Raw genomic sequence first — 17,157 nt, 5'->3', positions numbered from 1 at the left:
AGCTGTGTGTAAACTCTCAACCATTTACACAGCTTAAATCCTTCAAATTATTTATCAAACTTATTGCATGGTCGATTCCGTCTCTGATTTTAAATATGGAGATATTTTTATTTGTCTCTAATCTCTACACTCCATGTCTCCATGTACAAAAACGTCATCTATTGAAATGTCAGTGCAGTTGTCATTGGTCGAGAGACGATATTTTAATTTCTTTCGTTTAATAATTTATTTTCGTAGATAAAAGAGAAGCATTTCATATTCTAAAAAGTACACCACAATCTGAAATGTAATAATTTCGCCGTTACAATGTTGTAATCAGTGTAAAATGCTGCTCGGTGACATCGAGTTAACCAAACGCTTATTGGTTATAGCTGTTGTTCTTGGCATTATTTTGGTTTTGAAGGAATACGTATTTGTTTATCCACTATGACTCAACATAAAGTAGCTTATTTTTACAATGCCGACGTGGGGAACTTCCACTACGGGCCTGGACACCCGATGAAACCCCACAGGCTTTCTGTGACGCATAGCTTGGTGCTTAACTATGGGCTTCATAAAAAGATGCAGATATACAAACCTTATAGAGCCAGTGCTCATGATATGTGTCGCTTCCACAGCGAGGATTATATAGAGTTCTTGCAAAATGTGACACCTCAGAATATACAAAGTAAGTAAACAATAACAAATGTTGTTTGGCAACAAAAAAGTGAATGGCATGAGAGTTCTAGGGGTTATGGGTTCGGTAGATAATGTTTATGTACTTATGTGACGATTGTGCAAAGAGTCAGGGTCAGGTAACCATTTTCTTTGTTTTTGTTTCACATAGTGACCTTGAGCGTATACCCCAAGTCTTAAAAATACACCCCTTAGATGACCCGCTGACCCTAATTACAACATTGGTACATATTCCAGGTTACTCTAAAGACCTTCTTCACTACAATGTTGGAGACGATTGTCCAGTCTTCGAAGGTCTGTTTGACTTCTGTTCAATGTACACGGGAGCCTCTCTGGAAGGAGCCATGAAGCTCAACAACAATGCCTGCGATATTGCTATCAACTGGTCTGGAGGGCTACATCATGCTAAGAAGTTTGAACCTTCAGGTGAGAGTTTAAAGTTGAAATTAGAATTAATGATATTGTAGCTAGAAGTTTTGTAGTGTATTTATTTAGTTTGTCTGCAATGTATTGTGAATTTGTGAACAATCAGACACAAATCCCATGTGGACCTTGTTGCTAGTCTTAACAACAAAATAATGTGAACTAAAAATGTTGTAAGAGGTGCTTTAACACATCTTACATAGCTTTGATACAATGATGTTACAGTTCTTAATGTCTAAATATTTATCTTAATTCTTACAGGTTTCTGCTACGTAAATGACATAGTCATAGCTATTCTAGAGCTGCTAAAGTACCATCCTCGAGTGCTATACATAGACATTGACGTTCACCACGGTGACGGTGTTCAGGAAGCGTTCTACCTGACGGACAGAGTCATGACAGTGAGCTTCCACAAGTACGGCAACTACTTCTTCCCTGGGACTGGGGATATGTATGAAATTGGAGCTGAAAGTGGGAGATATTACTCGGTTAATGTACCGTTGAAAGAAGGAATTGATGACCAAAGTTATGTGCAGGTGAGATTTATCATCATCAAAATTTTTAATTTTCGCAATACTGGGCACTTGCTTTTCCTCAATGGAGAAGAAAGGAACTTCAATGACCATACCTCAGCACCAATTTGTGTCCACAATGATCTAAAATACTCCCTTATTTAAGAAAATCCTGTGTGTACTCCCTAATGTACAACCGCTTATGAACTACCTCATGAACTTCTATGCATCCCCCTGTTTACTACATTTATGTACTCCCCCCTGTGTTTAGCCATATTGATGGATATCCCCGCCTTTGTCAGGGCTAGATTTGCCCCAGATTTATTAGTTCTATTCTAGCTTACCATATTCAATTCTATGATTCCAGGTATTCAAACCAGTAATATCGAACGTGATGGAGTTCTACCGGCCGACAGCCATAGTGCTACAATGCGGTGCCGACTCGTTAGCTGGAGACAGACTGGGGTGCTTCTCCCTATCAACACGAGGGCATGGCGAGTGTGTTAAGTTTGTTAAGAACTTGAATGTGCCCACTTTGGTTGTGGGAGGAGGAGGGTATGCATATCTTGACATTTGTTATATTGTATTGGTATAGTTGTAGTCAAACTTTATGGCGGCTCGCAACTAATTTCTCACAGCACAAGCAAGTAAATATGCATATGGCCCGGCCCATTTCTTAAAAAATACTAAAAACAGCAAACTTTTAAACAGTACAGTTTTATATTACCCCTTTAAAATATTATGAACTAGCTTTCGCCCGCGTCCCGTAGCCAGATGACGTAGATGACACGTAGGTGACAAAACCTTCTCCCGGGTCTAAGTTACCTCCCCTCTAATTTTCAGCCAAATCGGTCAAGCCGTTTTCATGTTATGTCGTGACAACGGAAAGCGGGTTTCATTTTTTTATATCACCGTTTTCCACACCGAAGGGAAGAAAACGATTATTTCAGGTCTTGCCGAGGCTTGACCTTTCGGAGATTACCTACCTTACCTAGAGTACACACATGCTTGCTACTTACGTCCATTCATGATAGTGTGAGCTGCGGGCGGGCACAGCGACGACCGCGCGGGGAGAGAGGCGGCGGCAGGCGCGCGATTGTAACTCGAACGCGCTCTCGTCAGTACCTATCTCCGAAAGCCGGCAAGAGCTTGCTCAGGTCAAGCCTCGGCAAGACCTGAAATAATCGTTTTCTTCCCTTCGGTGTGGAAAACGGTGATATTTCAGTTCTGTGCCTTCGGCTTGACCTTTCGGAGACGTGTCTATCATCTGCCGGTGCTATTAAGCGTACTGTGATAAAGGTGAGAAATAAAACCTTAGGTTCTCATCTTCAAAATCAAGCTGTTTTATTAAAATTAGAATCAATGGCTGTTATACAAGTAAGTACAAAATCAGTTCAAGTCTTGTAAGATCACAGCAAACGTATCTTTTAACGATAAAATGCTATTAATACAGTTTCATAACTAATTCTTCTTTATCAAACATAAAATCTTTATTCTTCATCATAGTTTAACAATTTAGCAAATATGAACTGACTCTTAAACCTTATCATTTTAAACATAACAGGGTCCTGACCCTTTCTTATATCTAATAAATAAACATTAGGTAAAGATTGAGATCTTTAATGAGATCAAATGTTCAGTCTTACACTGCATTAAAGGAATTATTAAGAACATTAACATTTCTACCTCGAGGCTGCTCTACTGATTTACAGGAGTGTTTGAAAAAATTTGTCGAGCCTCTCCAGTTCCCTCGTTTCAAGATATCATCCAGCGGTACGTTGTTCTGGAAGTCATTAGAAGCTACAGCTGATCGAACCGAGCCTGGGCTGCAGTCTATGCCAATATCCTTAAAGGGTGCCTTCAACCAGCCCGCAATAACGGTTCTGGAAGCTGCTTTAACCTTCCCTCGCGTTGTAATAAACAAATTATTTAAGCCCTCTCGTGCCCTCCTTCTACTGTTAGTCACGTCTATTAAGCAATTTATCCATTTTACTAAACTCAAATCCATGTCACCTGAGCATGTTAGATGCCATCCGGATTGACGGTTCCTGTCATTATCTGTTTTTGAGCCAAATCTTGGCCAAAACGTTATTGAGGAATCTGATCTCTCACAATGCTGGTCGTCTATCATAAGGAGGGTGAGGTCATGTATACGTCGACCTGAAGCTAGCAATAGAAGAAGCGCCACGTGACGAGATACTTGAAAAATACTTTCCTTATCAGGTATATTCGATTTTAGCCACTGAAATAAGTCTTGAATGTTCCAGATCTGAGTCTTTGGTACTGCTGACATACATTTTTGAATTTTTATGGCTTTGAGCATTGCAGCCACTACAGGATGATTTCCTAGTTGTTTTTCTTGAGTAGGGTCGGCAAAAGTAAGGATTACAGACTTGTGAACCATAATTGTTGATGGGGCTAATTTCCGTACTCGTGAAAGGGAACCCAGGTAAGCAGCAACATCAAGAGGTCGAGGACTATTAGGTTTTCTCCCATTTTGTCTACACCACGAGACCCATTGCTTCCATGCGGACTCGTAGGTACACCAAGTCGAATCGCGCCATGCTGACTGTATCAGGTTAACGTCAGCTTGGTCTAAACCAGCTACTAAATCCGCCCACCCGTATCTTCCAGACCTCCAAATAGAGATTTTCTACCTTCGGCGGAGGAAGGTTCGTGGATAAGTCGATTAGGTTCTCTATTAAGTTCGGTATCAGGTACGGGGCACCCAGGGCTCTGTGTTTGAGGTCGCTTCTCCAAAACACTGTCTCCCATCGAGGTACCACGATCAGAAATGTTCCGGAGGACTTGTTCAGATGTTGGAGTACCCGAGGTACAAGTGGTGGAGGGGGGAAAATCCACGCCAGTTCGTAGTTCCAAGTTCGGCTGAACGCATTCACGAAGAGAGCTTGTGTGTCCTTTGCATCTATCGAGACATAGACCGGTACTACTTTCGATTGGTCTGAGGCGAAGAGATCTATCTGAGGAACTCCCCATTTTCGAAATATCTTCTGTGTGATCTCGCTTTTGATGTGCCAATCGGGTAGGGCTTTTCCTCTGGATAAGCAGTCGGCGATTGAATTGTAGCGGCCGGGCAGGTAAAACGAGTGAATGGTTGCATTTAAACTCTGAGCTAAGACCAAGATTTCTTTTGTCATTTCTAGCAGTGCGATAGACTTGGTTCCACCCTGGTTTCGCAAATACGACACCACTGTCCTGTTGTCTGACTGAACCATTATTGATTGACCTAGAACTACCTCTTGGAACTCCTGCAAAGCTACTAAGACTGTGTAAAGTTCCTTTCTGTTGATATGCCATTTTAATTGCTCTTCTGTCCACAGACCTGAAAGGAGGTGGTCGCTCATCTGAATGCCCCAGCCGTCGTTGGAGGCATCTGTGCTCACAAACATCGTCGGTTCCGGTACAAAGATCCTTCCGGGATTTCTGATATTTTGAGCCCACCAACGAGCTTCCTGAATAGCCTGTGAACTCACTGCCACCCTCTTCCCGGGCCGGTCTTGTGACAGTTTTCTTGCCGCTCTTTGCATATGCCTGGTGTAAAGTCTTCCTAGAGGGGTCACAAGTGATGCGAACCCTAGCCTTCCGATCAATGCCGTGTCGGATTCCCATGACCACTGCTTTGTTTCTAAGACTTGATTGAGATCTCTTGAGATCCGGTCGATCTTGTCTTTGGAAGCGTCTTTTGGTTTGTCGATACATTCCAAATAATTCCCAGAAATTTTATTTCCTGTGTGGCCCTTAGCACGGATTTTCTAGATTGACACACCAACCCATGCTCTGTAAAATTTCTACTGCATAACGCATGTGCCTCTCCAGCGTGTTTGGGTTTTGTGTGCAAATAGGAAGTCGTCCAAGTAGACTAGAACGCGAAGACCCTTTTCTCTCAGAAAACTTGCTACCCACTTGCTGACACTGGAAAAGGCTATTGGTGCAGTGGACAGGCCGAAAGGTAAAGATGTCATTTGATAAACCCGATTCGCGTAAGCGAACGCAAGGAATCTTCGATGACTCTTTTTCACTGGGATATGAAAATAGGCTTGGCTGATATCTAGCTTTCCGAGATAATCTCCTTCTTGCATAAAATTTGGAACTTGACTTTGATTTATCAGACGAAATTTCGGGGGTTTGAGAAATTGGTTCAAGCGTCGTAAATCGAAGATTTGCCGTAGCTTTCCGTTTCTCTTGGGTATTAGAAATATTCTTGATAGGAACCCGTTCGCAACCTCGCAATTCTCTACCACACCTGACTTGAGCAATATCTCTATCTCCTTGGACATAGCAGGGGACAGGTTTGTGGAAAACCTTCCTAAATTTTCGCGCAATGGAATCGAAGGTGGTTTTGCTGCAAAGGGTATTGTATAGCCTGTAATAATTTTAAAATCTTCTTTGGAGCTCCTAACTCCTGCCACCGAGCTTGAAATTTCTCCAACTGTCCCCCGTGAAAATTGTCAGTACTTACGACCTCTTTGTAATTTCTTATCCTTTCCGTGTCGATCGGGATGCTTATTTGGTGCCTTAGAGTTTCCGCTTCGGCGGTAGTTTGCACTGCGAGTAGACGTGGTGGTGGTCGCTGCTGAAGAGTGACCGCGACCAGTCGGTTGTTTGCTTTTGGAAGCATGCGAAGATGCTTTGCGAAATGAGTTCTTCCGAAACGAATGAATAGTTTCTTTTTTATTTAAATTAGATGAGGCAATAATTCCCGATGTGCCACCGTTGTCTTTAATAAACGCGCTAAATAGTTTTTCATCAAACAGGTGGGTTGGCGAAGGAGGTATGTTGTTGAGGGCGCTGGTGAGGACGTCATTTTTAGGCCTGAAAGTTTTTCTACGAACCTCAATGGTTTCAGCCCTATTAGCGCAAACATATTGTAGCAGTTGATCTGACACTAATTTGAACTTAGAGCCCTCTGCCTCCACCAACCGTCTCAAGTCCGTGCTGATGTCTGGGCATTTTTTAATTATGGCATTGAGCCCGTCTGCTAGCGCCTTGCGCTGGAGCAACAATCCGTGTGTGATTGTGCCTAGAATTCCTTCTTGCCTCGTCACCCACGGAGAGAGCCGCGAGGCTAAAGTACCCAGTTCTGTATTTACTTTTAGCGGGCTAAATGGCGAAGCGGCGTGTAAGTGCTTCTCTACGTCCTTGTATCTGATGCGATTCCAGCTATCAGTGCCCAGTCTTTGACATTCAATGCCTTCCTTTTTGGCTTGCGACGACGGCTCCGGAACAAGAGGATCTGCTTCTTTAGTCGTGGGTCGAAACTCAAGCTCCTTTTCGTTTCGCTCGTGTTGCTCGTTTGGATATGGGCCCCAGGTAGGGGCTTTCCACGATGGGGCGTCCGAGGCGTCCGAACTTACTTCTTCCTCGCCATCGGAAAAATCGTTTTCCTTGTCAGAATCAGAGTCCGAATCTTTGTTTCTGCCTCTGCTTTGAGTGACCATCTCCAGGAGCATTTCCATTTTCTGCTCTAATGCACAAAACCTTTCTTCCTGAAGTGACGTCCCAGTAGAGAACGGCGGAGACTCAAGCCTAGGTCGACGTGTCGCGGGCTCTTTGACCCGAGACGTCGACCTCCTCTTTTGACTGGTCTCTTCTGTCTCCGAAAGACAGCCTGAGAGTATTTTATCTGTCTCCGCTCTTGTGTGGAGAAGAGGCATAAGCGCAGCAACCGACTGTTTCACGTATTCCGTGCGCGCCGCAGATCCGCGGATGCGGTTGGAGATGGCAGGAGGTCCTATAATAAGGGCACGTGTAAATGCCCAGTCTAGTATCTTGTGCCGAATTTCCCTATACCTTTTTTCGGACAGGTGATCCGCCTCCGGTATAAAGGCACGAACTAACCCTACGGTAGGCAAAGCAACTACGAGTTTGTTTAGTATATTTGGGTCGACTTTCTCCCCAAAGACTTCCTCTTTCGTTGCCGTGGTCACCTCCCAGTTCGTCCAACCATCGGGGAGATGCTCTTGAGCCAAAACTTTCACCCGTTCCAAGATCACGTTCTCTTCCTCCGCTTCGGCATGCTCGTCCAAAAGTTCACCCAGAGTCACCACTCCTCCAAGCTGGGTCATCTGAAGCAAAGTGAAAAAGTTCACTGAGTGCTCACAAGTTGGGGAGCGGTTCAAGGCGCGGGGCGCGCCGCTCAAATATCGAGCCGCGCCATCCAAATGTTGGGCGGCGTCGCCTAGATTAAGGGCCGCGCGGCTCGAACCTTGAGCCGCGCCGGTCAAATATCGAGCCGCACCGCTCAAATGGTGAGCCGCGCGCCGCTCAAATAGTGAGCCGCGCCGCTCAAATGGTGAGCCGCGCCGCTCAAATGGTGAGCCGCGCCGACCAAAAGTTGAGCCGCGCCGCCCAAGTTTTGGGCCGCAATGTTTATGTAAACAAAACATGCAACTCGCAGCGCGACCCGTAGGTACGATAGTGGCTGGCTTGCCAACGTATCGCTTATATCGGTCGCAGTTTGTGGATGGTATGTCCGACAAACATTTTATTGGCTCTAATAAAATTGCAGATGCAAAATTAAGCACTTAGACCTCAGCATTCTTGTTTACAGTTGGCCCGCACCTAAAACACACAATTCACACAAAACAAAATAATGAATAACTTACCGTTATATATATTTTCTTACACAAACGTTACAACAACGTTACACCACAATATAACGGTTACACTGTAGCAATACGTGCGCACGCTAGAATAAAGATAGCGTACTGACGAGAGCGCGTTCGAGTTACAATCGCGCGCCTGCCGCCGCCTCTCTCCCCGCGCGGTCGTCGCTGTGCCCGCCCGCAGCTCACACTATCATGAATGGACGTAAGTAGCAAGCATGTGTGTACTCTAGGTAAGGTAGGTAATCTCCGAAAGGTCAAGCCGAAGGCACAGAACTGAAATATATAGATAGTGTTTGTGATTGATTGTATTAAACATAACCACAGCCTGAAATAATTTTCCTTTAAGTCCTTTATATAATTCTCCATTTATTTAAGCCTTACATTTTATTTTTTCAGCTACACATTAAGAAACGTGGCGCGGTGTTGGACGTACGAGACGTCTCTTCTGGTGGACGAGAACATATCCAATGAACTGCCCTACACAGAATACCTGGAGTTCTTCGCGCCCGACTTCCAATTGCATCCAGAAATTAACAGGTAAAAAAAAGATATTCTTGTAACAACCATACTACTAATATGCTGTAGAAAAAATATTGAATTCTCGAATAATGTTCATAATAGAATGAGATTCATAAACGCAAATTAGTGAGTGTTATAATCATCGGCAAGGATATTGAGCCCTGACCTTCACCTGCGCAGAGGATTTATTGGTTTATTGCCACAAGTGTACAGTGCGCAAAGCGATTCCCACTCTTCCGCCGAGAGCTCATTATCCGTGCCGATAACTACCTGACTGAAAAAGTTATTGTCTCTTCTCTCTGTTCCTCTGTATTTATTAAACCAGTGGTAGTAGAGCACAGGTTGTATAAAATATATTTTCTTGCATATTTTTCAGCACAAACAATGCAAACAGCAAGCAGTACCTGGAAGCTATTTCAAAACATGTGTACGACAATCTCAAGATGTGTCAGCACTCGCCCGCCGTGCAGATGACACATGTCCCAGGTAATATAATTATCTAACTTAATACTTCTTTCCTACTATTATAAAGCTGAAGATTTTTTTTATCGTGCTGATCGCAAGAACTACTGCTTCGGTTCGAAAAATTCTTGCGGAGTTAGCTAAGCGATTTGCTGAGGCAGGTTATATGCTACATTTTACCCAGGTGTGAGGAGTGGTTCCCACGTTTTCTTCATACGATAATTAACTACTTACTCTTTTACAGGCGACTTCTTCCCTGAGGAATACAGAATAAAAGAAGAACCGGACCCAGACGTGAGAATCAGCCAAGAGGAGGCTGACAAGATAGTAGAACCCAAGAACGAATTCTATGAAGACGAGAAGGACAATGATAAGGAACCACCAGTCGAGAACAAGGAGCCATAGCATACGAATGGCCTGACTGACCCGCTGGCCATTTGACACGAAAAGGGTTACCGAAGATACAGAAAAAAGTTTCTGTGAATGAGTGCGACTGAGTGACTGATAGTGCGCTTATTTTAACATTTTATTGTGACTGTGTGGTATTTTAAGTTATTTTGCTTGTGATTTTTTAAGTGCTGGTTTAACCATTCTTTTACGGCTGTTTCATAAAAGAGGTGGCATTATAAAAAAAACAATGCAAGTGTAGGCTTTAATTTGTAGGTACTTACAAATACATGACAAAATATTATTTCGCGTTTATTAAAATCTGTAATGTAAAAGCTGCAGTAAAGGAAGGGTTGATGATTTTTTTTATATTTCTGTAATTATTCATCATTTAGTCTTAGGAAAAATAAATAAATATATATATTTTTATATTTTGCGCCTAAACATTATGAATGATATTTTATGCCTACCATCCTAGGCTGAAAGATTGTACAATAAAATAATTATTTATTGTTTGTGAATGTATAATTTTGTAACATAGATAAGACTGCTTTTCTGTAAGCAATCACTGTCCAATAGAATAAGCATGCAATTGCAAAATAAAAATATTGTGTAATTGGTCAAATTTCAACCTTATTATAAAGGATTTAAGGTTGGTTGAAATCTGTAAAACAATATTGATCATGGAAAGTATAAAAAAAAGAGCAGGCAGGTGATCGAAAAAGGCAGTATTCCAAAATAGTGATTTGTTTTTGAGTATAAACTCTCTCAGCTTATGCCGCTGTAGTATGGGATATGCACAAAATGAATCCAAGACACTTCATCCATAGTCTTCCCATAATATATTTCAGCACTATTCATGTGGATCCACATTGGCCATTTGTCATGCTCCTATAAAATTAAATTATGGTGTCTACAGTGAAAATCATTCCTACTTTTTTTTGATATTCTCTTTTGTTTAGTAATGTTTTATATGTATTACTATTCGTTTTTCTAAAATGAAAATGAATTGTAAAATACTTTACACTATGTTATTGATTGTATTAATTTCATATTTTGAAACTAGGAAGGTATAGGTTTAAGTTACGAAGGGTTCAATCCAAAAACATGATAAGTTATTATGTTTTTCTAGGTTTATTTACTTATGGTAATTTGGCATTGTTTGATAAGTTGTAAATATTGTAAAAATGCCCAATGAAATAATAATTATTTGAAATCATCATTTTTGGTTTTCATTTATATTTCTCGTTTTAGTTGCTTGGGAGAAAAATGAAACAAGGAAGCTGTAAAAATAATATGTATTGAATTACTAATTAATTACAATAAATACAATTAGAATCAAATTTCTAATAACTACCGAGCTTCAAATCCAAATTGTTTTCGTTTATGTACTTGTGAATGTCTGTCATCTCCTCTGAAAAGTCAACTGTGAACATTTGAAGCCTTTCACACATTTGTATTACTCTTTTTACCACATTCTTTGAAACTTCCAAAGTGCAGTCCAACCACAAATAGCTAATATTCTTCAAATGTCCTTTTTCTATTAAATGCAATAATGTGTCATCTATATTAGTCTTAGTTTGATATTTCAAAACTAGTTTTTGCAAATTATCTGTACATTCTACGAAAAAGGTCAACATTTGATCTATAGAAAAATTTTCATTACCTATTGTCAAATTCCTGAGTTCTGAGAATATTTTGTTTGGTCGCCGAAAATACCTGGGAATGACCAAACACTTCGACTGAGTCATTAAACAGAGGGTATTCAAGTTCGGGCAACACCGTCCGAGCGAGATGACCGCGTCCAGAGTTAACGAGTGATCTATCTCCCACAGGGAGAAGTGTGTGAGGTAGCTGCCCTTCACTGAAAGAAGCTGCTGCATAGAATCCGAGTACGAAAAGAAAGAAAGATCCAGCCTATTCAATCTCAAGTCACTCACTGAAATCTGTTCTAAAATCGCATCTTTATTATGTTCTGATAAATGTGTTACTGACAATTCCCTTAAGAATGGACATATTTTAATTAATTTCCTAATACCCGCTGCTGATGCGAAATGACAATTCATTTTTCTGAGACTTAAGGGCCCTATATCCAAGACACTACTGATCAACGTAGACCCGATGTCGCAGGACTCAATCCGTAGCTCCTCCAGGTAAGGAAGCTCGTTGACCAATAGGGTGATACCAGCTTGCGAGACACAACGCCCGATACGATTCGCGCGTTCATTTCTGGGAGGGTCCATTGCCAAGATTCTCAAATGTTTTAAATTCGTGACGAAACAAAGCCCAGCATCTGAGACGTTCCTAATCAAAACGGAAGCATTAAAGAGGGATTTGCAGATGTCTACTCTAGAGACAATATTGATTTCTTCAAGTAAGGGACAACTTTCACCGATGACCTCGAGTATCTCGTCGGTGCAAATGAATTTGAGATCGAGAACGACTAAGCGGCTGAAGGTGGAGAGTGTGGCGATCCAGAACCGCTGGGGTATGCTGTTATCGAGGTCGCATTTGCGGAAGACGGTCATGTTGGGGTGCGTCAGGACTTGCAGCTGAATGCGAGGGTCGCCGCGATACTGGCAGCATGTTCTTTCAGAACAGAGGACATCGAATAACCTGAAAAAAGCAATAACAAGTAAATATTTTTATTTATTAGTTTCTTAATGGCTAACATGACTAATTACTTTTGGTTTTTAAAAACCTGCCTCCTGTGTCAGTATATCACAAATATAATTGAGTCTGTAATATAACATTTTTTCTGAATACAATGTATTCACCTCTTATTTATCGTAAATTCTTAACTAGGAAAAGATGGGGTAGGAAGCTAAGCTACTACTTTCTAATTATAATGATATTAATAATTATTGTCAAAAAAACATTTGTCCAACCAAAACAGATATAAAACTCTAAAAAATCAGTTAGAATGTCCGAATTTATCATATTATCCTTGTTTATGAGTGACTCGGAAACAAAAACTATTTGGCACCGTCAAGGTGACTAAAGGTTACAATGTGTCGGTGGGTAGAACATAATTTTATTTAATAATTCTCTCAGCTTTCACCATTTGCATGCCATTTACTTTAGGTAAAATAGATTCTTTGCCAAGAATTTAGAATGGTGTGTGCATATACTAAGACAGTTTGTCATAATTAAAGTATGAAAGTACGTTCTGTTCATGGACTTTTATTTCACTATATTTATGTGTGATTTCATAAGATATTTCCGTTTAATTCACTGAATTTGTAGTCATATGCTGTTTGGAACTTAGCCAATGTTCAAATTGTTTGAAACACAAGAAACAGGTTTTTAATACATTAATGACCTACTTGCACAATTAACTTATTATTATTTAATTAATATATGCCTAATTTACTTTATGAAAAAGATAAGTAGGTACATAATAGTTATCAACAAAAATTTTAGATATTTGCATTTCTGTAAATACTTTAAATCTGGCAGTGAAAGTATCTAAATTTGAAGTGCCATCAATTAATTGTTTTGCACCACAGCCCATTCAGTTAATTAGTAAAGAACTAATCTTTAAATATTTATATTTAATTAATATTAAATACTTATGTATTTTCTACTAGCAGTGTTTAGCTAGATAAAAAAGGCTAACATGTCAGTCTTTGTTTAAAAATTATGTTGAATAGATAATACAGAATAATTAACATTAATAGTACATGATGCAATATATTAGATAAGTGATACTTCACACTTTTATAATTTTTGTGTGTATAAGTCAGCAAGATTTAAATGAATCAAAGACAACAGACTTGAAAGGACAATGCTATTCTTTGTATGGAAGTTGGGCTCAAGAGTTGCCCACAGTAACTGCATAGTGTATTATGTTCCATAGGCTTATAATAGGTCCCAGACCGAAATATTTCGAAATCTATCCCAGGAGTCCTGAGAAAAACTGGTTTGACTCTTATTCAATATTACGAAAAATATGCTTACGAACTCTTAATATTCCACTTTTATTACCTTAATTGAAATTAATTATATTAATTGACAAACACGAGGGGTTGTATACGACAACTTTTTTTTAACCAACTTCCAAAACTGGAGGAGGTTCTCAGTTCGTTTATATTCTTTTTACGTTTGTACGAGCATAACTCCGCCGATTACCAAACGATTTAAACAATTATTTCATTTTCCAAAGGGCTTACTTCCCAAATGGTTCCTTTATCATCCGGTCCAGGGTCCGATGATGGAAACCCTAAAAAATCGGGTGCAACTCTCAAAAATTGTAGGCACATATCAAGTAAAAACTTGTCATTTGGGTAAATGTCTCCGACACCATAAAACAGTGGAGGTTAAGATCTGACCTGACGATGAAGGCGACAGAGAGACGAGGGAACTCCTCAACGGTATCTACTAACTACCTTGTGCTTGAGCTTATTTTATTCGTCTTGATAAGATTTTTCTAGTAGATAGCTCATAGCGTAGGAGTCTTGATCTTCTAGATTTTGTACTGCGGTAATTGCCTTTTTTCGGGAAATCAGGGTCAGTTCTTATTAGAATCCAATGCTTTTAGAATTTATTTTAAAATCACAGTAAGTAAAAAAAATAAGCCATTCCAACATTTTCCACTACTGGATAGACCGCCACATACTGAGCGTTGAGATTGACAATGTATGTATGAGACCTAATTGGAAGAAAAGTCTTGTCAGGTTAATTTCGCGGGAGCCCTGGGACCGATTTCAAAAATATTTGGGTTTCGTATTAAGAGTGAAGTAAATAACATATTATAACCACTCCCACTACTGGGTGCCTAAGATTGATTACTATGGAAAACATTTAAACCGATTCCAAAAAATTTTAATTTAGTTTAAGAGTAAAATAAAGAATTTATTTTGACCACTCCCACTACTGGGCAAATGCGTAAGACTTTGTAAAGTAACTATCTAAGGAGAACATTTGAACTGGTTTTCCTCGGGACCCCTGGGACCGATTTCAAAAATATTTTGATTTCTTGTTAAAAGTGAATTAAAGAACCTATTCCAACCACTCCCACTACTGGACAAATGGCACAGGCTTTGTAAACAGACTGTTCACGTGGAACATTTAAACCGGTTTTCCTCGGGACCCCTGGGACCGATTTCAAAAATATTTTAATTTCATGTTAAGAGTGAAGCAAAGAACCTATTTTGACCACTCCCACTACTGGACAAATGCCAAAGACTTTTTAAGTGACTATCTAAGGAGAACATTAGAACCGGTTTTTCTCGGGACCTCTGGGACCGATTTCTAAAATATTTGGATTTCGTATTAACAGTGAAGCAAAAAACCTATTCTAACCATTCCCACTACTGGGCAAATGGCTTGGGCTTTATAAAGTGACTGTTCAAGTTGAACATTAGAACCGGTTTTTCTCGGGACCTCTGGGACCGATTTATAAAATATTTGGATTTCGTATTAACAGTGAAGTAAAGAACCTATTCTAACCATTCCCACAACTGGGCAAATGGCTTGAGCTTTATAAAGTGACTGTTCGAGTTTGACATTAGAACCGGTTTTCTCGGGACCTCTGGGACCGATTTCCAAAATATTTGGATTTCGTGTTAACAGTGCAGTAAAGAACCTATTTCGACCACTTTCACAACTGGGCAAATGGCTCAGGCTTTGTTAAGTGACTAACTATGGAGAACATTTGAACCGGTTTTCCTCGGGACCCCTGGGACCGATTTCAAAAATATTTTAATTTCGTGTTAAGAGTGAAGTCAAGAACATGTTTTGACCACTCCCACTACTGGACAAATGGCTCAAGCTTTGTAAAGCGACTGTTCATGTGGAATATTTGAACCAGTTTTCCTCGGGACTCCAGGGAGCGATTTCAAAAATATTTGCATTACGTGTTCAAAGTGCACTATGGAACCCCCTGGAACTACTCCCACTGCTGGGCAAACTTTGAGCCCACACCCTGGCATTGTCCTTTGAGTACATAACATTATCATATCGTTTAAATCTATTTTGTTATCACAAATCATGACGGTCGTATTTCAAACAGAACTGGATTTTAATACAAAAGTATAGATAAGAATAAACAAAGAATGTACCTGGCTGGCAGCATCAACATTAATTGGCATTTTAAATCAAACGCCTCCCTCTCACACTCGTGGAATTTATTCTCGGGATACGTCTTTTCAATAACATAACAAGCTGAATTAATAAGACTAATGGAACTTTTAACACACAACTGAAAAAGACTACAGGGCTGCTTTGGAGGCGACATCTCGACGCCCAAAGCGATTCTATGGCAAGTTAACTTGTATTGTACTGTATGAGTATGATAACTGAGTTTATTACATCGAACAACTGAATTATTTTTAACATTTACTAATCAAACTAATTTCTACTTTACTTTGTTATTTATTGTGAACAATATTTTGCCATCTATTGATTCTTATTTTTGACAGTTATCTGATCCAGTTTGACAGGTTTGTAAGCCACAGATACCCATGGCCCTAGAGATGTACTGTCAGAATGTCGTTCTTTCATTCATTATGCTCCTGCTCCACCTGCGTCTTAACGCGTAAAATTTTGGCGTTACGCAGATGTGGCCAACGTTTTAATGGCATTTTATACAAATGGCATTATTAATAGCATTAAACGTTAAGCGATAACTCGGGTGTCGGTTTTTTGGACACATCAAAGGGTTTTAGTGCGTAGCTTAGCGCGCTAAGTGATGTTGGCTACATTAATGCCATCTCATTGCACGCATGCAAATACGAGTGTATGTAGATACTTTGTTTAAGCGGTAACTGCGGAATGGTCAAATGGGAAAGCTTTAGTTTTTAGAATTATTTTGTGTGTCTAAGTTTAACCTCTTAACACACATTAGTGTGTTAACGCGTTACTTCATGAGGGATTAACTCTTTGCGGCATTGTAACCTTAGTGTAGCCAACACGCATTTTTTATGTCCTAAGTAACGTGTAGTTGGCCATTGACATTAACGTTAACGCTAACGCAGATGGAGCAGTAGCATTACGAACAGATTATAAAAAATATTTGTTTTGTAGGTAATGAGATGGACATGAGAAGACTATCCTGAAGATTGGGAGTGTAACCAGGCCTCCGTCACTCCATGTACTTGCGCGCTATAAGTGCCTACCGCCCAGCCGAGCGGTCTCGGTCCGCCGGCGGATCAAATTCAGTTGCGGTTTTCACAAGCGAAGCGCGCGCACGCCGTTCAATTTTTAACCGACTTCTAATAGTGCTGTTCGTTCGTACGCGCATTACGATGCCGTGTGGTGCCTTATGTGCTGTAACTTTAAAGATTTTTTTATTTTACCTACACACTGATGTATATAATTATGTTTTATCTAGGTTTCTTCTACAGTCAGCACCAAAAGGTATATAAAACAAAACAAGCTTACAAAAATAATAAAACAAACTTCAGCCACGGATCTAGGGGGGGGCAAGCCGGGGCCCATGCCCCGGGCGGCAAATTCAGGGGGCGGCAAAATCATTCGGCTGCGTGATTTTAAATCTTACATCACAGATTACCATAATAGTTACCTACAGGGCCGTCTTAACCTATGGT

At 40.3% G+C, this 17,157-nt stretch overlaps 3 protein-coding genes across 3 annotated transcripts; 1 reads left to right on the top strand and 2 right to left on the bottom strand.

The window, feature by feature from the left end:
• The first annotated feature begins 144 nt into the window (after window positions 1-144).
• LOC110380054 (histone deacetylase 3) lies at window positions 145-10,829 on the top strand. The gene is made up of 7 exons (XM_064040536.1): window positions 145-667; window positions 913-1,101; window positions 1,360-1,634; window positions 1,978-2,165; window positions 8,636-8,776; window positions 9,135-9,244; window positions 9,465-10,829. Exons 1-7 carry the CDS (start codon window positions 427-429, stop codon window positions 9,623-9,625), a joined length of 1,305 nt encoding a protein of 434 aa, XP_063896606.1. The 5' UTR covers window positions 145-426; the 3' UTR covers window positions 9,626-10,829.
• LOC135118480 (uncharacterized) lies at window positions 5,446-8,514 on the bottom strand. The gene is made up of 2 exons (XM_064040666.1): window positions 8,237-8,514; window positions 5,446-7,696 (listed from the first exon to the last, which is right to left on the bottom strand). Exon 2 carries the CDS (start codon window positions 7,694-7,696, stop codon window positions 6,080-6,082), a length of 1,617 nt encoding a protein of 538 aa, XP_063896736.1. The 5' UTR covers window positions 8,237-8,514; the 3' UTR covers window positions 5,446-6,079.
• Window positions 10,830-10,890: 61 nt separating the features above from the next.
• LOC110380053 (uncharacterized) lies at window positions 10,891-16,059 on the bottom strand. Its single transcript, XM_021339911.3, has 2 exons — window positions 15,670-16,059; window positions 10,891-12,223 (listed from the first exon to the last, which is right to left on the bottom strand). Exons 1-2 carry the CDS (start codon window positions 15,843-15,845, stop codon window positions 10,954-10,956), a joined length of 1,446 nt encoding a protein of 481 aa, XP_021195586.2. The 5' UTR covers window positions 15,846-16,059; the 3' UTR covers window positions 10,891-10,953.
• Window positions 16,060-17,157: the final 1,098 nt, after the last annotated feature.

This window comes from Helicoverpa armigera, chromosome 22, assembly GCF_030705265.1.
Source record: "Helicoverpa armigera isolate CAAS_96S chromosome 22, ASM3070526v1, whole genome shotgun sequence".
NCBI lineage: Eukaryota > Metazoa > Arthropoda > Insecta > Lepidoptera > Noctuidae > Helicoverpa > Helicoverpa armigera.
This window is presented reverse-complemented; position numbering and strand designations above follow the sequence as displayed.